General features: G+C 46.0%; 1 protein-coding gene across 1 annotated transcript in view; it reads left to right on the top strand.

Annotated features, from left to right (window-relative positions):
- Positions 1 to 467: 467 nt before the first annotated feature.
- The window catches only part of chst8 (carbohydrate (N-acetylgalactosamine 4-0) sulfotransferase 8), a gene marked incomplete at both ends in the record, with an annotated part of 167,897 nt that continues 143,465 nt past the window's right edge, over positions 468 to 24,899 (top strand). Inside the window, one exon of the mRNA XM_083662476.1 lies at positions 468 to 627. Coding sequence (XP_083518602.1) covers positions 468 to 627 — 160 coding nt within the window. The remainder of the gene's footprint in view (positions 628 to 24,899) is intronic.

Here is a 24,899-nt window from a genome sequence, read left to right as displayed (position 1 = left end):
TCCTTCCCAGTAAGAAACATGAATAAATAGCTGAAAAGGAGCATCAGTGGAGACTGCAGCTTGAAGTACAGTACACGAGGAACTGCTTGCTATCAGAAGTCAATCTGAATCATCTCTTTCCTTATATAAACGCTTGTGTTTTGGGGTTGTGTCTTCTAGTTGGTTTGGAGTGCATTCTCACTTGTAACACACCACACCACAGTTCACTTGGCAGAGGACTGAGACTCACATTTCCACGCGAGCGGTTCTTCGGTGCAACTTGAATTCAGATGCAAACGAGCCAAACTAAAATAAATGAACCGCTCCAAACATGCCCGCGGTGTGAACTGAACGTGACCCTGAGTCTTGTCCTGCTGTGACCTTTAACCTCTACTGACCTGGCTTCTCTCTCTCCTCTTCCTAACTCTATCTCTTGCTCTCTTTGATTCTCTGCAGAAGTAGCTGTGTCTGACTGACTGCGCTGCGTCATGCTGTGGATCGAGTGGAGGATGGTGGCGGACCCCCTGCGCGGGCGGAGGAGGATGCTGCCTTGTTCCTTCTGGTTCCTCCTGCTGTTCGCTGCCGGAGGTCTGGTCCTCTTCATCCACCTGCAGGACCTGTCTGAGATGGTCCAGCAACAAGGCCCAGGTTAGTGTCCCATTGGTCCTAAAACGACATGTACACTAGGGTTTCGATCGATGTGGGCTTTTGAAGGTCGATACCGATGCCAATATGTTTTCTTTCTTTCTTTTTTGACATTCTTTTTCATTTTCACCAAAATAACCACTCGGTTCTACATACAGTATTTGCATACGTGGTCCAGGAAACCACGCACAGCATTCATCTACAGTAGTCACCAGAACAGAGAAATATTATAGTGCACATGAACCAAACAATCCCTCAGCTCATTCAATTATCTTCATGCCAGATTGTACTTAATCCCTAGTCACGATCAATAGTACTTCACTACTACTTCAATGGTTTCTCCCATTTTCTTACCAAAAGATTAGTTCTCCCACCAATACAGTATCTCAACTTCTTTACACTGACAGCATCACATATGAGAGAGATGTATGTATGTATGTATGTATGTATGTATGTATGTATGTATGTATGTATGTATGTATTAATTTATTTATTTATTTATTTATTTATTTATTTATTTATTTATTTATTTATTTATTCATTCATTCATTCATTCATTCATTCATTCATTCATTCATTTAGTTTGTTAGTTAGTTATTTTTGCACTCCCAAAGACAGTGCAGTCTAGTTCGAATAGTTATTTTGCATTTGGGACAATTTGGAGAGAGTACTGATGTATACTTTACTATAAATATATGGAGCTACACTGTATGTGGACATTATGTAAAATATTATATTGCATCTCCCTATATCTATAGCATATAGATATTCTGGAAGGCAACAGCAGCGTGTTTCTTTATCTATTGCCACCTGAAGAAGCAGTGTGCTCTTATTGAAGCTGCAAGTAGCCCAGATGGTACAGATATGTTTGTGCTGATATTCCGTATCTTCGAATTTGACACGGACACACACACGCACACACACGCACACACACACACACACACACACACACACACACACACACACGCACACATGCACACGCACAAGGCACACAAACCCATGAATAAACAAACACAACACACAAACACAGAAGTCCATGTGCACACACACACACTAAGCACGCTAACGCATGCAGACACAGGCAGGCATGGTGTGCATTACTGTGCTTGTCATAAGAACATAATGTCCATGCAAACACAAGCAAACAAGCAAGCGCACAAATGAATGCATATGCACGGAGGTAATCTTCTCTGTTTGATCTATTCAGGTTTGACATGGGGGGGGCGTAGTGGAGTGGAGACAGTTAGTCCTCAGTTATTCCCTAAATATTTCTATTTCATTCCAGATCAATGGCCTTGTGGGTAGAGTTTCCAGCCTGATACTGGTTGGGAGTTGTACGTTTCGATTGGCGAGTTCGATTCGATGAGTCATATCTTTGACTACATAAAAGGGACCCGATGTCCTTCTGCCTGGCACACAGCACATTGAGGAGATTGGGCTTTAAGCCCCCCTGTGATGTACTGCTGGAGTGTCCTGAGCTTGTAAAACTACCTGTAAGCTGCTTCACATCACAGAGAAACAAGAGATCAGCTCCTAGCCCATGAGCCTCCTTGGCTTATCCCATTGATACCTGATGCAGCATTTGTGTGTGTATCCCTTTAAGACCGCGAACCGCGTCACACGGTTCGCGGTCTTAAAGGGATACACACACAAATGAGGGATATACACGCAAATGCTGCATCAGGTATCAATGGGTTATACAAAGCCGGCCACCTACTGTAAATGGAGATCGCATGAGTTATATATTTATAGCTGCTGTTGTTGTTGTTGTGGAGATAAACCGTAACTTCAACCTAGAGATTTTTTCATTTCACTTGAACTCAAGTTTGACATGCTCCTTAAAAGGCTGAAGTATGAATGTATGAATGCCTTTGGAGTCAATTTGAAACACACAATGGGGAAAAAACATGATTAACAATCAATACAGTAATAAGGAACATTAGGGCTGTATTTAACTTTCTTGTAAGACCTTTTGTTTGCTACAAGGTCCCAACCTGACAGCAGCAATCGTGTGGAGTTGACATGGCATAAAGTATGGCTCTACTCCCTTAAGAGGAAGAATTGGTCTTGAATGGTGGTGAGACTGAGGCGGTGCACGGGTGCGATGATCACACCTTCAGTTCATTTTCTTTGGCCCAAATCATCGTGGAGAAGTTGTCTTTGTTGCATGATTGTAATTGGTTCGTTTAGGTTCAAATAAATCATCTTCCACTGACTCCCTGTGACTTATAAGCATCATGGACTCGTCTGCACCCTGTTGTGATTGATCTTCTCTGGTGTTAATCAGGTGGTGTTTCACCTTCTTCTCACCAAGTTTGCCCTTTGCTCATTCGATGAGCAGCTGCTGGCTATCAGATGTCAACATCTGTCTTCTCACACTGCTTGTCTTTGGGTCGTTTCCTTTCGTCGCTTCGGATTCACTCGTAACGAACCAGTTCACCGTCACACTCCTCTTGGAAGAGGACTGCCACCTGCATTTTCCGCCGTCTATTTGGTGCGCATGAATAGCATTACTGTCACCCCCCCCCCCCCCCCACCCCCCCCCCCAAACAAACCAGACAAGTCTGAAATGAGCCCATGTGTTTTTGTGCTCACAGAGGAGCCAGGTGGTGGGCACCAGTCTGACAGGTTCTCTGAGGCCAAAGCCCTCACCAGCAGAGCCAGAGGCCACATGCTGGTCCTTGTGATTATTGATGTCACAGCTTCAGGCTCTCTTCAGCCATGAGAGCCACTCACACAGAGTGGACTCTCGCTAATATTCATCCGATTGTCAGATGCTCTCAGGGATGTTTGTCACGCACAACAATGTGCAATCAGAACGAATCCAGTGCGCACACACACATAGAGACACTGCATGAAATAGGCCACGCCCATCACGGGGGGTAAGCTCCGTTCATTTCCACACACCAGCGTCATTTTCCTTGAATTAAACATAGCTAAAAGCTCTTGTGTGGTGGGGCTGCGCAGACAACAAATGTAAAAAATCGCCAGTTCAAGTTTTTTTGTACTCCCGAGCAAAACAAGGAAGCCATTGAGAATTGGCGAGAAGAAAAATGTGGATCTAGCTGTCAAGGAAGTAAGTTGGAGTGTTCATCTTCCGTATATACGATCTTTTTGTGCAACACGCAACCGTGCACGCGACATAGGAGAACGCCAGGATTGTAGGGGGGGGTTTCTGTTTTCCCCCGTCTTGGGCGTGGCTTCTGAATGATGACGCGTTACGCAGTGTCTCTATGCACGTACGAACACACATTGTACAAATACACACGCACACTATTGCAAGATCCCCGTCCTTAACTACACCCCATTCACACCTGGCTTATAAATGCGACCAGTATCCAGATCACTTTGAAAGCCAGGTGTAAATGGGGTGCTAGAGAACCAGCACCTACTGTACAAAGCAGTGAAGACAGAAACTGCTCCTGTAACTCATCATCAGCTTCAATTAAAGTGAATGGGCCAACAGCTTCCAGTACAGAATAGATGCAGCAGGTCAGTGCTCATGGTGACAGTGTAGCCCTACATAAAATGTGTAGTTTATTATTTTGTTTCTTTTATTGTGCCACTAATTTAATGTCAGACTGCTAGTCTGCTTGGTGGAGCATTGTTGTATTTGCCATACAAAGCATTTTTGTTGTTGTTGCTTTTGACATTTAACAGCCTTGTTTACAGAGAGAATTGTTTTTGTGTTTTGGGGCACATGGTAAATGGTAAATGGACTGCATTTACATAGCGCTTTTCTAGTCCACTGGCCACTCACAACTGGCAGGTTCTGCCTCCACCACTGATAGAGCATGGGGGTTGGCTATTTTTTTCAGGCAGGCTTTTAACACATGTACTGTTAGACGTTACTAAGGAGAAAACTGTGCTGACATCTTCTAACACCTCTAAAAGCATGGAGGCATGTCAAGTGTTAGCACAGACACTCACTGTTACATGCATTTCAGCTACTGCTTCTCTAGGCTTATGGAGTCCCACACCACATACAGTACATACACACTATACGTATGCGCACAAAACACACACTCACATGCGGTTTCATATAGACAGTGCAATATCCGCTCCACCCTGCCAGTCACATTGTTAGAGAATTTGACAGTTTGTGCTCGGTCAGTTCATGAGAACACTATTTCCTGTGGGAGTGAACGGTAACAAGAGATAGGGGCGTTTCGCTGAAGATTTCCTATTCTTTTGATGACTACAGTAGCCATTTTTCAGGTATGTATTGTTATAGGACATGATTCCTGCACCACAGGCACATCTTTTGATCCAGCCTCCATGCTGTATCTCTTTACTTGAATATTGGGGCGAAAAGTAAGAATGCCAGTTTACTAAATCATGCATGAGAGAGAGAGAGAGAGAGAGAGAGAGAGAGAGAGAGAGAGAGAGAGAGAGAGAGAGAGAGAGAGAGAGAGAGAGAGAGAGAGAGAGAGAGAGAGATGTATACAGAACACAGTTGCTGCATAGTCCTGCCAGCCCCCGCGCCGAAGCACAATGAGCAAGCAGTATCTTTGCCTTAAGCTATGGTGCTTGGCCCGAGCCGAAGCTCATATCTAATAGTGATGAGTTTTAATACGCCGGGTGTCAGCTTTTCTCGGGCTCCCTCTTCTTCTGCTCCTCTTTATTTGGCTGGCAGTGCACTGGAGAGCTTTTGGATCCCATGGTTTTAGAGACGACGTGCACAATAGGCAGCTCAGAGAACTGCGCTTTAACTGGCAACCGTCTCCCCCCTGATCTCTCCCCAAAGTAATTGTTTAAGGACAATTGGAGAAACCGCAGACCGCCTCTCAGGGAATAGAACGAGCCGTCCTGATAAATTGCCTGCACACATTTTTTTTTTTTTTTACCCGAGCGTTTTACACCCCGTGTGCCCCACCGGCAGTGAGGACCAACTGCTGCAGTGAGAGGAAGGTCTGACTGTGTGTCACCCACAGGTGTCACCCACAGGTGTCACCCACAGGTGTTACCTGACTCAAACTCCACTGCCAAGCAACCCTCTCATGGAGGAGCAGGGGGGACGTTGTTGCCATGGTGCACCGTGCAAGTGGACGTGTGTGTGTGTGTGTGTGTGTGTGTGTGTGTGTGTGTGTGTGTGTGTGTGTGTGTGTGTGTGTGTGTGGCTTGTGCACAAGTGTTTGTGCGGCGCCAACATTTTTTTGGGGGGTTGGAAGGCAGATTTAGAGGAATTTTAAATTAACAGACTGAGCAGGTGTAACCATAAGGCTATTTTCCAAACGGCTCAGCCTCCTGGAAAGATCCATAATCACCAGACTAAGTACATTGCCACTGCCCAGGCTCAATGGACTTGACAAAAAAGGGAGACCACATGTTTCAAAGCAATGTAACACAATGTTTATTTTGGCTGGTATTGCCTTTTCAGAAGGTAGAAATCTTTTATCTTCCATTAGTCTCATCTAGTGTCCTCTAGAGCAGGGGTTCCCAACCTTTTTTGCGCCAAGGACCGGGAGATACATGAAAAAAAAAGTCGCAGACCGGTTGTCAATTTTAATGGTTTTAGTTACATATATATTTACTCACTAGGTGGCGACAAAGGGTAAATAACAGCCTTTTGTGTTGTACTGTATGTAGCCTATACAGTATTTATGTGCTTTGTTTTAACTACAAACATAAATAAACGTCAACTTGAAACTATGTTTCAACTACCATACACAGTCTATAATATTATAGCCTATGTTTATTGAAAAAAAAAATCCTCTAAAAAATCTGAGCAATGGGCATGACGCTTCTGTGTGCCAGTGTGTTCTTGTGAGGCCGTGGGTCGCTGTGTAAGCCTTAACAATGGCGTGCCATTTGTTTGGTGCTTTTAGTCAACTACAATGAATGCAAGCGTTTGAGCAGTGGTGGGAATTGAACCCTCAACCCTGACGGTGCTAATGCCTTCATATCGTTTCTGCCACACTAGCTAGCCTGATATCACACTGAATTGTCAACCGGTTACACTCCTTTTCCTCCTTCAGAAGCAGCCGACTCGTGGAGTGGGTGGATTGGGGCCCAGCAAACACGATCTTCTACAATTCCAGAGAGATGATTGAGACACATGTACACAATATTCTCCTCTTACAGTTTGGTATTATTTGAGGGAGGCTTTCCTTCCCCTGGTGGGTTGAGCCAGTTGTGCGAGTTCGGTAACTGTATCTATATGCTAATAGTCTGAACTCTGCGCAGAACAACAGAGTACGAGTTCATTCCCATTGTGACACGTTACACAACCTATAACTGAATTATGCACAAAGTACATCTCAAAGAATATGACTACTAAAAATAACACAATTAAGCATTCCAACAATTACAATTCCTCATTGCCAAAATGTGGAATGCCAGTGAGAATGGAGGCATTTCTTAAGCATGTGGAGCTGCCTGTGTTTATTGGGACACGGTCTGATCTGGGAAAATGTTGAAGAGATGAGATGCATTCTAGCAGGGAAGATGTCATCATTGAAATAAATAAATAAATAAATAAATAAATAAATAAATAAATAAATAAATAAATAAATTAAATAAATAAATAGAAATAATACTAGCAAGCTTCCAAATCATTATATTTCCCTTGTACAATAAGTGCATATGATTCGTGATACTGGTTCAGAAACATATCGGCCAACATACTTTTTCATATATATACCATAGATTATTTCTGCAAAAAGGAAAAAACGGATAGAATCATAGAATTTTCGAATAAAAATCGAATCAACTGTAAAACATGGAATATTCCATAACTAGGCATCTCGCGCGGTACGAGTACATAATAATATATAATAGCAGGTCGCGCCGCGACTCGGTGGGGAGCCCCTGGTCTCGTGTTGTCTTGTGCGAGCTGTGAGAGAACCAAGATGGCAGCGGCCAAAACGCCAAACTAGAGGCTTCAAAACACAAGTCCACAAACTAATGAGTGACATCACACTCACTCCATCCATCTCTTTATACAGTCTATGGTTAAAACATGATTGCATAAAAATATAATCAGTCCAGTATACAGTAAATAAAAAGTCAGATTCAAATAATAAAACAAACTAAAATAAAGAAGAAATACTGCACCAGCAGTGCTTTGATCCTCCATCCAATTAAATCTCTCATCTGGCTGTCCACCACGAGCCCCCCTCCATCTCTTCATCCCTCTACCTCTGTCCTGGCTGCCAGGAAGCGGCTATATTGTTCTCATGCTAGAAGGTAGAATTTGATCTCCCCATCAGAGGTCCAGTAATCCCCTAAAGCCCTGTCTGTTTGCAAAGTCTAATTTAGCTGTCTCTTAATGTAATTAAATTGTGCTGATGACCTCCAGCGCGGTGGAACAAGGCAATATTTCCATGCAAAATCCACTGGATGTTTGTGGGGAGGGAGAAAAAAGGAATGTTATTTTACCCAGCTTTTCCATCCTTCCATCTGGGCCCACAAAGCTCCCTAACAAAGCCTGCCTGTGTTGTGCTGGCACTATCCTCCCCATTCCTCCCGGAGCAGGGAGATCATTGGAAAGCAATACTTGGCAAAGCCAACTCCATCGCAGTGATTTTACACAACCTTAAGTGCAATATGCTCCCCTGGAAAACAAGGGAGAGCCTGTCTCCCAGGCCTAGCTCCGCGTGACAACATACCTTGATTAGACCCGTTGAAACTGTGCAAGTCGAGCTCGGCCATCCTGCTTAGTGTTCGGATCACATGACTCCCTGGACGGGGTATCCCCGGCAACTATTATGGCAACCGACCGTTCCACCACTGTTGGGACAGATCGGCTCCGCCTACCCCCCTGTTCACCTCAGGGAGGGTGAGGAGACCTCACTGAAGGCCTCTGGGAGGTTCTGAAAAAAGGAAAGGAAAACAGGCCATTTGGTTGCGTGGTATCAGGTGCCTGCAGCACCTTCCCCTGCAGCCTCCTCTCCTCCAGCGATGTCAATTGGATTTAAAACAAAGCTGCTCAGTGGCAACAGCAAGGTCATGACATGTGGTTTCCCATTAAAATGAATGCCTGTTATGCCATGAGAGCCCTTCCTATATAATCTGTTTTCCCTGCCATCTGATCCTTCCTCGCAATGGCTGCTATATGCCAATCTATACAAACCCATTTTTCCCTCCTTCCACTTCCTTCCTGTTCCAGCAAAATTCAGTGTAAAAAAATAGCAACACTGTATATAAACCGTGTGTGAACACGAGTCCATTGAAGAAGTGAAAGCAATTTTTAGAAACTAATAGCTTGAAGAAATAATTAGAGCTCGGTAAAAAGGGAGGTTTGAAAAATCCGAGGCGTTATCATCGCAAGCCAAGCGGAGTGTTTGAAGAAATAATCTGGGCAGTTACTTTAAGAGAAAAGGCTATACTCTGTGTGGGAGAATCTGGTGGGACCGGTGTGCAGCCCCGCAAATCACATTAGTGCAGAGCCGAGGCTCGGGTGAGCCTTATTTTCCCCGGAACTGTAATTCTTCACTTTTTGGACGTGAAAAACTTCACTGAACAGCTGATCTGCTGCTGCAACCCAGAAAGCCATTAAATATCGGCCATTTCTATCAAAGGACAGAAGAGAGGGAGGAAGCTCAACTTACCGGGACTGATTGCAGCAAATAAAAATAATATTAAAATAAATGTTGTTGTTTTTATATATATATATATATATATGAGAGAGAGAGAGAGAGAGAGAGAGAGAGAGAGAGAGAGAGAGAGAGAGAGAGAGAGAGACAAAGAAGAGAAAAGATCTGAGAAAAGATCTTCCCTTTCAACTAAGCGCGGACTTGAGGATGCATATCTTCTGAGCCACTGACAAGCCCACAGGTTCAAGACCCCCACTGAGGCGCTGAGGCCTGCTGGTGGCGGGGGTCTGTCAGGCTGGCCTTTTCCATAATGCCACACTGAGCACTGAGCAGTGTGACAAAGTCCAAAGGAAATGAAAAAGAGCACTGGTAGAGCATCAGGTGGATCCCACAGCGAGGCGGCTTTTTTGAACGTGTCTTTGAAGGCTACAGTATAATCACACGCCGTGCCTCTGAATACTGCCCATCAGTCACATGCCATGTCTCTGCGAGAGGCGCAGCCCAGGCTGTGTGCACTGTGCACTGTCTGTGGCTGTGAGCAAAGGCCTCACCTTTACCAAGAGAGATCCAGATCAACACAGACAGCCAGAGAGTCAGGAGGCGAGTAGCCGCAAAACAAAGGCAGCGTTCACACCGCCGGCCTGAATCCCTGTTCACACCGCCGGCCTGAATCACCTGTTCACAACTGATTTATCTGGATGACTGTCCATATCTCTGGGATGGAACCTGCTCCCGATAAGAAGTGACAGCTCTATCCAACAGGCACGGATGCAGAGTAACAATAACAAAATAGCGTTTTGTGCTGCTGATGCTTCTTCCGCTCGTTTCAAACACATTTTGTTTGATGGTATTTTGACTGAATGGAGACATCTCTCCATCTCCATCTGTGTTGCTTTCTCTCCATCGCTGTGTCTCGTTTGTCCTCCATGCCAGGCCAGCCCCGTCCTCACAAGCAAAACAACAACATCGATCACATCTTCATGTGGGTTGAGGTCAGGCAGCTAAAACAACTTGGTTAACGTTACGGTTCTGTTTGGCTTACGGTTCAAACGGAACACGTCGGGAGGCGAACCGGGTCTCTCGCAGGAAGTTGAAAGACGAGGAAGTTACAGCTCCGCCTGTCCCAGCCCTTCCATCTTATGTGCCAGCGAGCTATTTCAATATCAGACTTGTTGTGTTAAAGCATAATTATTATAATTTTTTGGGGGGGGGTTCAACCTGGACCCTATTTTCCACACTGTATGTGTCTAAGCGTCTCATCGTGACACAATTTTTTCAAATTGGTCGAGTACTCACCGAGATAGCCTTGTTTATAGCTGGAGCGAATGTGCTCAAACAACTACACAGTGTAACCCAGTAGGGCAATTGCGCGCCGCATCGTCAATACACGTTCGCTAATAAAACTGCTTGTTTTGCCGGCGGGGAGGCTCAAACTGTCAATAGTGTCTGGTAACATGGAAACGACTCTATATATATTTAGCTGATTGATGGATAGTTTCCCATTCGGTCCCTCTGGTTTTGGGCCGCTTCTTCCAGTTCACTTTTGGGACATGGAAGAATTGTCTCCAGCACAGCGCTGTTGGGTTGTTGAGAGAGGGGAAATCCTCTCTCAAGTCGTCTCCATGCGAGCTGGAGACGACTCTATACATGTCTCTCCCATTCACTGAGCCTCCCCTGAAACTGTTTGGAGCCCCCCCCCCTGGGGGAGGCCCCGCCTCCCACTTTCAAAACCTCTACTCTGAACTGCTCTTCAAACTTGTTCAAGGCCTTTGACATAAATCAATGCCAACATACACTGTGAGATGGGAGAATAGGCCAGTGATGGTTGGCAGGACGCCTCGCCTGAACAATGCACGTATTGTTGCTGTGTTTGGCGTGTGTAATTAATATGAGCAGGCTGCCTCAGCGGGCACTGAGCCTTTGCCGATGCTGATTAAAGTCAGCGCTTGGCTTCTCGCTGGCTCCGACATTGTCCTGTGCGGTCAGTGTCCCGAGTCATCATCCACCCCTCTATCATGTCCCGCACGAAGATCTTCAGCTGTCTCGGGGAACAAGATGCGTCGCCGTGGGACCTCCAATTAATCAGAACTGGATTACTTATCAAAAGCTGCTTAATGAGCAGCAACACGACTGACTTCATGCCGAGCCAAAGCTGACATCTCTGCTGCTCCGTAGCCAACCAAGTGGAGAAAACAACACAAAGTTTCATTTCTGTTTTTCTTTTCTTCTTCCGCTGTCTAACCAGAAATCTGCCCATTTCAAAGAGAATGTGAAATAATTCCACAGTACTCCTATTTGTTTTCAAAGTGTTTGTGATGAAAAACGATATTCTATATTTATGAGAAAGTAACCAAAAATGCGAGCAGCAGGTAACCCGGGGGTCTGGAGAGTGGAGAGTGGTACTATGCATGTTCCTGGCAGGCAGACAGACACAAACTCGCCTGCAGAATTAATATCATAAGACAGCGCTGTTGCATAACCAGCGTGATTTTTCTGACGTCATCGCCTCCGTATGAGTCTGTTCTTATCGAACTTCAAGTTCCTGTCACAAATCGTGTCTTCACCACCATTGCACGCACTTCAGAAAGGTGGGAAGACAGAAAAGCGTGTGCTGTACTCACTGTAGGTGTGAGCTTTGTAGCCAGCGTCCTTCCAGCAGACTGGTAGAAAGGCTGTGAATGCCGCAGACAGGAAGAGCCGTACAAAGAGAGAGAGTGGGAGGAGAGAGAGAGCGAGGTTATATAACCACTCACCAAGGAGACATCTTATGGATTGAAAAGGAAAGCAGTGAAAATAAATACAATTTTCAAGTGTGCTTTCAGCGCTACTCTATCTTGTTTAGTTCGGTTGTAACAAACTCCGGTTCGTTTCACCCCCTCGGTGCGGTATTGTTTCGGCAGGTGTGAATATACAGCAATCGCACTCGGGTGCGGACTGCGGACCAAAACAACCGGACCGAGAGCTGTTGAAGAAGTGTGGTCTCGGTCCGGTCCCAAACCAACTCTGGTACGGTTCGTTTGTGGTGAGAACGTGATCCGACAATATACTGTATATACACTGTATATATATATATATATATATATATATATATATATACTGTACATACAGGCTGAAAACCCTATCTGGACCCTTTGATTTTGGGCTTTTTGAAACGCGAACTGAACCAGCTGGAAAATGAAACAGTTCTGGCATCATATGCAAACCAAGGGAGCAGCCTATCATGTTTTCATCTGCTTCAAATCTGTTATCTGTCATTAAAGGATAGAGCCTGCAGCTATCCCATTGACAGTTGATTAGAAACTTAAACACAAATCTTTGTGTAAATCCCTTAAATATTGTTAAGAGACATAAAATACTTTATCCGTGCCTATCTGTGCCTCTATCTGTGCCACACTGTTTATTGAATTATCTGTTTGATAGCGAAATAGTTTCCACATTCCTCCAAACCAAATGTTCTGAGCTGCCACACAGATTTCTATCTGCCATAAATAGATGGGGAGAGCTTTGACGAGAGGCATCGGCTTGCATCACGACCAGATGACCCACATCAAGGTCAAACGGGTAAGCTAAGACATTTAATACTGTCTTTGTGGAACCTTATATTTGCCACCTTTTTGCCTGCCTGCTAAAAAACATTGACACCCCTGTTCCTCCCGCGTAGTTAGTTTCCCAGAAATATGGCACCTCTCTTATTTCAGCAAAAGCACAGCTCGCCTGGGAATGACAAGGATGGTATTTTAGGCTTGGATCTAACACCACCTACAACAGTTACTGAAGGGAGATCCGTCCCCGTTCTCTCCGCCCCTGGCACCATCATCGCGGCTCTCATTTTGGAGTGGGATCTCCCAAAATGTGCGCTCATGTCCCCAGACAGACAGGCCTCGCTGCCTCGGGAGCCTCTCCGTCTGTCCCCACAGACTGCGAGCCGGCGTGGGTAGGTAGCCATTATCCACTCGTTTCCCTGAACCCGTCCCCCTGTCTGCGAGATAGACGTGTAGAATGGATATCATTGTGCACGGCCGAGGCGCCCATCACTGTAATCCCTCTCTAACGCAGCAGCAGCAGCAGCAGCACTCTGAGGAGGAAGATGAAGAGAGCAGTGGCCTCTTCACCACCTGTGTGACCGGCGCGCGGACGTCAGCGGCCTCAGTGGCCCTGAGCCTCGCCCCCCCCCCCCCCCCCCCCCCCCCCTCCTCCTCCTCCCCCGAGAAACGAACAAAAGACGAAGCTCTCCTGCTATCCAGACTGATAACAAGCTGTCAACTTCTAAAATGTAATCCGCTGACTCCGGGAGGAAAGTGGCGGTGTCGGTGGAGAGTGCGCGGCCGACCAAACGGATGCTTATCTCCTGAATGGCGTGCGGTGATGGAGAGAGAGAGAGCTGTGGCCCCGCCCCCCCCCCCCCCGCCGGCAGGCAGACACACAAAAGCACCACCTCCGTCCCGCCGCCGAACAAAAGGCGCCGCCGACTTCCCCCGCGGCCGGGTGCAGAGGAATCCATCTTGAACCATATTCATATACATATATATCCCCTCCAGACCTCATCTCCTCCTCTGATGTGGGTCACAATGAAAAGGTTATAGGAAATGATAAATGGCAGGAATAGACGCCAATAGACTGGGGGTAATAAGGCATTGCCCCCCTGACAATACTGACAAGTGATGGGGAGGCTCTCCTCTCTCTGTCAACTCGTCTGTCAAAAGCTCCTTCCATCCCGTCCGAGGGCGGCGGATTGTTAAATGTAAAAGCCCATATTGCTGCCAACAGCGAGTCCTAATGCACACTTCAGTGGCCGGTGAGGCTGCGATATGGGAGCTGTCACCAGGCTGCAGCCAGTAAATCAATCCAGCTCGGCGGCCATTATCCCCGGCTTTTAACAAAGGGGGTTGCCACGGCAGGCTAATTGACCCCACCTTTCTCTCTCATCAGCACCAGCCTCACAAACCCACCCGCCACCCCCCCCCCCCCTCGTGTTTCTCTCGAATAGTAAAACTCAGAAATTGCTTGTAAATGACCCAGCGGAGCCTCATGCCAGATGGATAATAAAGGATGCACAGCCATCTTTGATCATATTAGCTATTAATATTGACAAGCCGGGTTTTTTTTTTTTTTTGTCCTCGTCGGATCTGTGAGGGGGTTATGTATCTAATAGGGTGAAGAATCTCATTTTCTGCTCCAGACACAAAAGCCACTTACGATGTGTGCCGTTCTAGCACAGAGAGGGAATTAGTCACACAGAGGCTATTTCAAGCTGCTCTGTTTACAATTTGATTTCAGACCGGAGCCAGGGGCTTTTCCCTCTTGGACGCGCAAGGCTATTGATCCTGAAGCACCAGTCATATGATATGAAAGGGATATGTTTGGTTGTTTTCCACACAGCCCCACTGCCAGTGTGAGAGAGAAATGACTTTCTGAGGTGCCTTGGATTACCCTGTGCAGGCCTGCTTTGATGCTGTATGGAGCCCAGACAAGTGCTGAGTGATAATGGTCAAACAACCAAGAAGACACACCAAGTTTGTCACTACATTTTGACTTTCAATAATAATAATAATAATAATAATAATAATAATAATAATAATAATAATAATAATGGTTATTCTTATTATTATTATTGTTATTATTATTATTATTATTATTATTATTATTATTATTATTATTATTATTATTATTATTTGGACTTTCCAAATTCCAAAGCATACTGTCCTGGTCAGTTAGTCCTGCAGTTCCTTGCAAAGAGACCATATCTCGGGAACGGAAGCACTAATAGACACGGGAGTTACAACATCAGATGCGCGTAACTCCTACGAAAAAGACATCTCCCGACATATATACTACCGTTTACATTTGGTGCAATTTGGAGGCAATTTTATTTTCGATTTATTTCTTCTTCTTTGTATCTTTTATTGTCGAAGCCTTCTTCTTCTTCTTCTTTGAGTTTTATGGCGGTTGGCAAACATATATGTGCATTACCGCCACCTACTGGAGTTTGATATCAGCCAAATGCCTGAGGGGTGGGCATGAAAACGAAGGCCACGCGAGCCCAGTGCATTGTGGGAAATGTAGTATTTCGAGTCCCCGCACCCGCACCTCCCCCCCACCACCCCCCCCCCCCCCCCACACACAGAGTGGATTTCGGTTGATATCTCTGTGAGTAAACCACCAATTTCAAAAATTTCAACCGATTCGAAAACCTTAGGGGCGTGAGATTTAATATATATTCATATTCCCCACGGAAAACCCATCCTTTAAGGTGTATTTATATTCTGAAAATCATTTTGGCTGATCAGTGCTAGTGGTTGGCAAATTCTGAAAACTATGAGCCATCTAGCCTTTGGCCAGTAGAGTCAGTTTCCTGCCTTGTATCGAGGTAACTGGTGTGGTGCTGTGTGTGTGTCTGTGCCAATCTGTGCCTTTGTTACTATATGATGCAGGTTGTTACTGGCCAATTCGGTGTGGATGTTTGTTACTATATGATGCAGGTTGTTACTGGGCAACTCAGGTGTGGATGTTTGCTACTATATGATGCAGGTTGTTACTGGGCAGCTCAGGTGTGGATGTTTGTTACTATATGATGCAGGTTGTTACTGGGCAACTCAGGTGTGGATGTTTGCTACTATATGATGCAGGTTGTTACTGGGCAACTCAGGTGTGGATGTTTGCTACTATATGATGCAGGTTGTTACTGGGCAACTCAGGTGTGGATGTTTGCTACTATATGATGCAGGTTGTTACTGGGCAGCTCAGGTGTGGATGTTTGCTACTATATGATGCAGGTTGTTACTGGGCAACTCAGGTGTGGATGTTTGCTACTATATGATGCAGGTTGTTACTGGGCAACTCAGGTGTGGATGTTTGCTACTATATGATGCAGGTTGTTACTGGGCAACTCAGGTGTGGATGTTTGTTACTATATGATGCAGGTTGTTACTGGGCAGCTCAGGTGTGGATGTTTGCTACTATATGATGCAGGTTGTTACTGGGCAACTCAGGTGTGGATGTTTGTTACTATATGATGCAGGTTGTTACTGGGCAACTCAGGTGTGGATGTTTGTTACTATATGATGCAGGTTGTTACTGGGCAGCTCAGGTGTGGATGTTTGCTACTATATGATGCAGGTTGTTACTGGGCAGCTCAGGTGTGGATGTTTGCTACTATATGATGCAGGTTGTTACTGGGCAGCTCAGGTGTGGATGTTTGTTACTATATGATGCAGGTTGTTACTGGGCAACTCAGGTGTGGATGTTTGCTACTATATGATGCAGGTTGTTACTGGGCAGCTCAGGTGTGGATGTTTGTTACTATATGATGCAGGTTGTTACTGGGCAACTCAGGTGTGGATGTTTGCTACTATATGATGCAGGTTGTTACTGGGCAGCTCAGGTGTGGATGTTTGTTACTATATGATGCAGGTTGTTACTGGGCAACTCAGGTGTGGATGTTTGCTACTATATGATGCAGGTTGTTACTGGGCAACTCAGGTGTGGATGTTTGCTACTATATGATGCAGGTTGTTACTGGGCAACTCAGGTGTGGATGTTTGCTACTATATGATGCAGGTTGTTACTGGGCAGCTCAGGTGTGGATGTTTGCTACTATATGATGCAGGTTGTTACTGGGCAACTCAGGTGTGTATGTTTGCTACTATATGATGCAGGTTGTTACTGGGCAGCTCAGGTGTGGATGTTTGCTACTATATGATGCAGGTTGTTACTGGGCAGCTCAGGTGTGGATGTTTGCTACTATATGATGCAGGTTGTTACTGGGCAGCTCAGGTGTGGATGTTTGCTACTATATGATGCAGGTTGTTACTGGGCAGCTCAGGTGTGGATGTTTGCTACTATATGATGCAGGTTGTTACTGGGCAGCTCAGGTGTGGATGTTTGTTACTATATGATGCAGGTTGTTACTGGGCAACTCAGGTGTGGATGTTTGCTACTATATGATGCAGGTTGTTACTGGGCAACTCAGGTGTGGATGTTTGCTACTATATGATGCAGGTTGTTACTGGGCAGCTCAGGTGTGGATGTTTGCTACTATATGATGCAGGTTGTTACTGGGCAACTCAGGTGTGGATGTTTGCTACTATATGATGCAGGTTGTTACTGGGCAACTCAGGTGTGGATGTTTGCTACTATATGATGCAGGTTGTTACTGGGCAGCTCAGGTGTGGATGTTTGCTACTATATGATGCAGGTTGTTACTGGGCAGCTCAGGTGTGGATGTTTGCTACTATATGATGCAGGTTGTTACTGGGCAGCTCAGGTGTGTATGTTTGTTACTATATGATGCAGGTTGTTACTGGGCAGCTCAGGTGTGTATGTTTGCTACTATATGATGCAGGTTGTTACTGGGCAGCTCAGGTGTGGATGTTTGTTACTATATGATGCAGGTTGTTACTGGGCAGCTCAGGTGTGGATGTTTGCTACTATATGATGCAGGTTGTTACTGGGCAGCTCAGGTGTGTATGTTTGTTACTATATGATGCAGGTTGTTACTGGGCAGCTCAGGTGTGGATGTTTGTTACTATATGATGCAGGTTGTTACTGGGCAGCTCAGGTGTGGATGTTTGCTACTATATGATGCAGGTTGTTACTGGGCAACTCAGGTGTGGATGTTTGCTACTATATGATGCAGGTTGTTACTGGGCAACTCAGGTGTGGATGTTTGCTACTATATGATGCAGGTTGTTACTGGGCAGCTCAGGTGTGGATGTTTGTTACTATATGATGCAGGTTGTTACTGGGCAGCTCAGGTGTGGATGTTTGCTACTATATGATGCAGGTTGTTACTGGGCAGCTCAGGTGTGTATGTTTGTTACTATATGATGCAGGTTGTTACTGGGCAGCTCAGGTGTGGATGTTTGCTACTATATGATGCAGGTTGTTACTGGGCAGCTCAGGTGTGTATGTTTGTTACTATATGATGCAGGTTGTTACTGGGCAGCTCAGGTGTGGATGTTTGTTACTATATGATGCAGGTTGTTACTGGGCAGCTCAGGTGTGGATGTTTGCTACTATATGATGCAGGTTGTTACTGGGCAGCTCAGGTGTGGATGTTTGCTACTATATGATGCAGGTTGTTACTGGGCAGCTCAGGTGTGTATGTTTGTTACTATATGATGCAGGTTGTTACTGGGCAGCTCAGGTGTGGATGTTTGCTACTATATGATGCAGGTTGTTACTGGGCAGCTCAGGTGTGGATGTTTGCTACTATATGATGCAGGTTGTTACTGGGCAGCTCAGGTGTGTATGTTTGTTACTATATGATGCAGGTTGTTACTGGGCAGCTCAGGTGTGTATGTTTGCTACTATATGATGCAGGTTGTTACTGGGCAGATCAGGTGTGGATGTTTGTTACTATATGATGCAGGTTGTTACTGGGCAGCTCAGGTGTGGATGTTTGCTACTATATGATGCAGGTTGTTACTGGGCAGCTCAGGTGTGTATGTTTGTTACTATATGATGCAGGTTGTTACTGGGCAGCTCAGGTGTGGATGTTTGTTACTATATGATGCAGGTTGTTACTGGGCAGCTCAGGTGTGGATGTTTGTTACTATATGATGCAGGTTGTTACTGGGCAGCTCAGGTGTGTATGTTTGTTACTATATGATGCAGGTTGTTACTGGGCAGCTCAGGTGTGGATGTTTGTTACTATATGATGCAGGTTGTTACTGGGCAGCTCAGGTGTGGATGTTTGCTACTATATGATGCAGGTTGTTACTGGGCAGCTCAGGTGTGGATGTTTGTTACTATATGATGCAGGTTGTTACTGGGCAGCTCAGGTGTGGATGTTTGCTACTATATGATGCAGGTTGTTACTGGGCAGCTCAGGTGTGTATGTTTGTTACTATATGATGCAGGTTGTTACTGGGCAGCTCAGGTGTGGATGTTTGCTACTATATGATGCAGGTTGTTACTGGGCAACTCAGGTGTGGATGTTTGCTACTATATGATGCAGGTTGTTACTGGGCAGCTCAGGTGTGGATGTTTGTTACTATATGATGCAGGTTGTTACTGGGCAGCTCAGGTGTGGATGTTTGCTACTATATGATGCAGGTTGTTACTGGGCAGCTCAGGTGTTGATGTTTGCTACTATATGATGCAGGTTGTTACTGGGCAGCTCAGGTGTGGATGTTTGTTACTATATGATGCAGGTTGTTACTGGGCAACTCAGGTGTGGATGTTTGCTACTATATGATGCAGGTTGTTACTGGGCAACTCAGGTGTGGATGTTTGCTACTATATGATGCAGGTTGTTACTGGGCAGCTCAGGTGTGGATGTTTGTTACTATATGATGCAGGTTGTTACTGGGCAGCTCAGGTGTGGATGTTTGTTACTATATGATGCAGGTTGTTACTGGGCAACTCAGGTGTGGATGTTTGCTACTATATGATGCAGGTTGTTACTGGGCAACTCAGGTGTGGATGTTTGCTACTATATGATGCAGGTTGTTACTGGGCAGCTCAGGTGTGGATGTTTGTTACTATATGATGCAGGTTGTTACTGGGCAGCTCAGGTGTGGATGTTTGCTACTATATGATGCAGGTTGTTACTGGGCAGCTCAGGTGTGGATGTTTGTTACTATATGATGCAGGTTGTTACTGGGCAACTCAGGTGTGGATGTTTGCTACTATATGATGCAGGTTGTTACTGGGCAACTCAGGTGAGGATGTTTGCTACTATATGATGCAGGTTGTTACTGGGCAGCTCAGGTGTGGATGTTTGCTACTATATGATGCAGGTTGTTACTGGGCAACTCAGGTGTGGATGTTTGTTACTATATGATGCAGGTTGTTACTGGGCAACTCAGGTGTGGATGTTTGCTACTATATGATGCAGGTTGTTACTGGGCAGCTCAGGTGTGGATGTTTGCTACTATATGATGCAGGTTGTTACTGGGCAGCTCAGGTGTGGATGTTTGCTACTATATGATGCAGGTTGTTACTGGGCAACTCAGGTGTGGATGTTTGCTACTATATGATGCAGGTTGTTACTGGGCAACTCAGGTGTGGATGTTTGCTACTATATGATGCAGGTTGTTACTGGGCAACTCAGGTGTGGATGTTTGCTACTATATGATGCAGGTTGTTACTGGGCAGCTCAGGTGTGGATGTTTGCTACTATATGATGCAGGTTGTTACTGGAAAAGGGCAGGTGAAAATCAATAAAAGGAGGAAAACAAATCACACGTGGGAGCTGAGCTGCCCAGTACAACTGCTGACTAGTCTTCTGCTGTCGGCCAATGAGTCAAAACAGCTCCACTGGTGTAGTTGGAGGTGGAATGCCTTGCTGAAGGGCACCTTGACAGCTCGAGTGACGTAAGAAAGCCCAAACATAAAGCTCACTGTCCCATCAGGCAATTCAATTCTCAATTAAAGACGGAAATACCATTAAGACCGTTAAGGAATCTGGAATCATCCACGTCCCCTTTTGGAACAGCATCTCATCCAAACACTCACATCTCTGTTTGACGTCACTATCTCGCTCTCCAGCTCAACACCCACTACTCCCCCCCCCCCCCCCCCCCCCCACACACACACACACACACACACACACACTCACACACACACAGTTTGAAAAGTAGCAGGCATTGGCAGAGGCTTTGCCATAAACTCAGTCAGGTGCAACTTTGCAATTAGGCAGCATATGTTTTACACCAGTTATTATCCCACACACGTGCCACACACACGGGGAGGAGGAGGAGGGGGTGGTTGGTGTCACTTTTCTTCAAACCTCAAACATTGCACAGTTCATCTTCTCACTATATCTCAGCTCCAAGGCTGCCAAGAGAGTATTTTTACGGAGTGCTTGTTTTTTCCCATTGACACTGTGCGTATTCTTTACGGCAGGCCTATACATTTGGACACTTGACACATAGATGATCCCGCTATCTTTCATTTCTGAAAGAAATAAACACAAAAAAAAACTCAGGGTTTTTTCGTGCGTTTGTTTGCTTCGACTCTCTTTAACACGGTCATGAACACGGTCGTTGTTAGCAGAACATAGCTCTGTATCTGGCATCCTTGGAGAAGAATTAAATGGAGGCGTTTATCGGGGGGTCTGGAGTTGTTTTTTAGAGGTTTTTTCTTCTTGTATTTTGGGCCAAGGTTGCGAGGCTTTTTCTTTCTCACGGTAAATTGAAAAGCTTTGCAGTCTCTTTCCCTCGGATCAGAAGAAGCGCTGTTGCTCAGCGTGTTTTACTGCATTCGACCGGAGCCCCATAACACGTCCAGGCCATTAAATTACATCAAGACAGATTGAGCCGTTCACACCACCCATTTCCAATTTTCTCTGAGGTTGTCGCGCCCGACAGAATTAGGGATGGATCCTCTTACATGTATATGTCTTCCCTGATATCTGGGTAAGTCTGCCTGTACCGTAAACCATGGCAGCTGCCTGTACCGTAAACCATGCCAGCTGCCTGTACTGTAAACCATGGCATCTGGCTGTACCGTAAACCATGGCAGCTGCCTGTACCGTAAACCATGACAGCTGCCTGTACCGTAAACCATGGCAGCTGCCTGTACCGTAAACCATGGCAGCTGCCTGTACCGTAAACCATGCCAGCTGCCTGTACCATAAACCATGGCAGCTGCCTGTACCATAAACCATGGCAGCTGCCTGTACCATAAACCATGGCAGCTGCCTGTACCGTAAACCATGCCAGCTGCCTGTACCATAAACCATGGCAGCTGCCTGTACCGTAAACCATGCCAGCTGCCTGTACCATAAACCATGGCAGCTGCCTGTACCATAAACCATGGCAGCTGCCTGTACCGTAAACCATGGCAGCTGCCTGTACCGTAAACCATGACAGCTGCCTGTACCGTAAACCATGGCAGCTGCCTGTACCATAAACCAGCTGCCTGTACCGTAAAGCATGGCAGCTGCCTGTACCATAACCCATTGCAGCTGCCTGTACCATAACCCATGGCAGCTGCCTGTACCATAAACCAGCTGCCTGTACCATAAACCATGGCAGCTGCCTGTACCATAAACCAGCTGCCTGTACCGTAAACCATGGCAGCTGCCTGTACCATAAACCAGCGGCCTGTACCATAAACCATGGCAGCTGCCTGTACCATAAACCAGCTGCCTGTACCGTAAACCATGGCAGCTGCCTGTACCGTAAACCATGCTCAGCCAGCGCTAGTTTTATGAGGAGAGGCAGAGGCTGAGGGATTTGGCAGCCATGTTTTGGGACCGTCTTCCATTTCCACTTCCAGCTGTGTCATGGCTGGGGATTCAGTCCCGCTCGGCTGTGTAACTGATACACTCACCCCCATTGTGTGTCTCAATGGCCCCTCGGCTTATTGGAATCTTCAAGAAGCCGAGGCACAGAAGATAACCCCTCCACCCCCCCCCCCCCCCTCCTGTCTGTCGCCCCCCCCGGCTATTGATTATGAGTCAGAGCATATTTCATGACTGACCATTTTTCTTATTTTTCCCCCCGTACGGCGCGTGAACTTTATTGTGGGTGTTTGTGTGCAAAGAGGATTCCGGAGGATCCGTAAGAAATGGTCAGAGCACCGTTAAGAAATAAGCCCACTTCAATGGAGGGATTTGCGGAGCCCACTCAGAGGTGGGAGGAGGGAGCCTTTCAAAGCCGCCCCCTTTTCCAAGGCTGTTTCCCTGCACTGTACTGCACACAGTGACTGGCACCACTCTGCGTGTTAAAAACACGATTTCAGACGGAAGCCCGTCTTTATTGTCACACGAACACTACAACACGCATGCGGCCACTACACACACTCATGCTGACGGTGGCCGGTGAAATATGTCCTCTGCATTTGACCCATCCAGGCTTGTCCTTTCCTCCAGGGGGCAGGCCAGGAGCAGTGGTCGCTATTTCTTTCCAGCGCCCGGGGACCTTCGTTGGACCATCATTGGACCAACTTCAGATGTTGTCGTCACTGGTCGGATGACGATCTTCTGCATGTTTTTAGTGGGGGGTTATGTACGGAGGAACCCCCTGGGGGGTACGGGGAGAACATGCAAACTCCACACAGAAAGGCCCTTTCGACGAGATAGCCCACCTGGGCAGTAGGCACTGAAGATATGGGGGGGTCACAACTCCAGCGCCCACAGCGTCGCAGGTGGGAATCGAACCCAGGACCTTTGAGCTGTGAGGCGACAGCGCTTACCACTGCACCACCGTACCCCGTACCCCACCCAGCCTACACTGTACTGCACACAGTGACTGGCACCACTCTGCGTGTTTCACCCAGCCTACACTGTACTGCACACAGTGACTGGCACCACTCTGTGTGTTTCACCCAGCCTACACTGTACTGCACACAGTGACTGGCACCACTCTGCGTGTTTCACCCAGCCTACACTGTACTACACACAGTGACTGGCACCACTCTGTGTGTTTCACCCAGCCTGCACTGTACTGCACACAGTGACTGGCACCACTCTGCGTGTTTCACCCAGCTTACACTGTACTGCACACAGTGACTGGCACCACTCTGCGTGTTTCACCTGGGTTCAATACACATTGAAAACTGAAATGAATCTTTTTCTGTTGAACAGTGCAAGTCTTTGACAAGATATCATAGTGAACCAAAAGACGAAATGTGTTCAAAACATTGTTGTAAATGGAAATAAAAAGACTGCAAATAATCAAATAAATAAGTTAAATAGATAAAAAATGTATTTTTAAATTTAAAATCAAGAACATTTCTCTAACATTTCTACTTTTTTGCTGTATCGAAAAAATACTGAACTGTGACACCACTATCCTATTGAACCGTGAACTTTGTAAACAGTTACACCCCTAATAGCAATTATTACTTGTCTCTACCTCCTGTGCAATATTCACTTCGTATTCACTTTCCAGTCTTGCTAGTGGCCATTTAAGATTCAAGAGCATCTTTCCTTTCTTGGGTAAACGCGGAAATGTGAAATCCTGCTCACAGATGGAGATCAGTGTATGCTTACAGGTGACAAATATGTGCCCGGCACTGTCAGTCCCATCATGGTACGACTGACCCCTAAATGGCAGCTGTGTGTCAACCTCCTGCCAGCAGAGGCACACAGGGAAGTGAGGCAGCATTAATTATGAGCCTTCCAGCTCCAACTGACAGTTAATCTTTGTCATTTTGCTCCTGGAGACATTTGGATCTGCCATTAAGATTGGAGGCAGGTCACAGCTCGTGACCCTTAACTGACTATAAGAATTCTGATCACGCTTAGGCTATATGGAGGAGACCAATTTGCCTTTTTTCCTGCATGGCCTCCAGGCTATATTAGTCCATGGGGAGTAATGTGTTCTAGAACGTTTCCATCATTTGGAAAAAGTTTGAGATCAGTTGAGGACCTGTAGCAAGTTTTCCATGTAGAAACGGATCTTTTAACTAAGCAGTGTGAACACCATGAAGAATTTGCTGACATTTGGGGGCACGCCAGAGTTACAAAATAAACGTCCCCCTCTTCCAGCGATGCTCCAGTAACGCACCATCATAACCCAGGTGTGCTGAGCTGATGGAGTCTCACACACAGGCGAGCTATAGGCAACAGAGCACCACAGAGGCAACACAGAACGACTCAGTGAGGGAACATTTTGACAGAATTGGGGCATCGCCTCGATTATACCTTCTCTGTGCCCTTTTGTGTGTGCTTGCTTAATATCTCTGGAAGAGGGCAGGATTCACTGTAATCAAAAAGATGACGATAATCAGTGCTGGCTTTTATTATGTTCTTTCTCTAACTGTGCGTGTAAAGTCCAGCTAGTC

The sequence above is a fragment of the Poromitra crassiceps genome, assembly GCF_964638095.1.
Source record: "Poromitra crassiceps genome assembly, chromosome: 28".
Taxonomy (NCBI): domain Eukaryota; kingdom Metazoa; phylum Chordata; class Actinopteri; order Beryciformes; family Melamphaidae; genus Poromitra; species Poromitra crassiceps.
The sequence above is the reverse complement of the archived record's forward strand: the minus strand, read 5'-3'. Positions and strand labels throughout refer to the sequence as shown.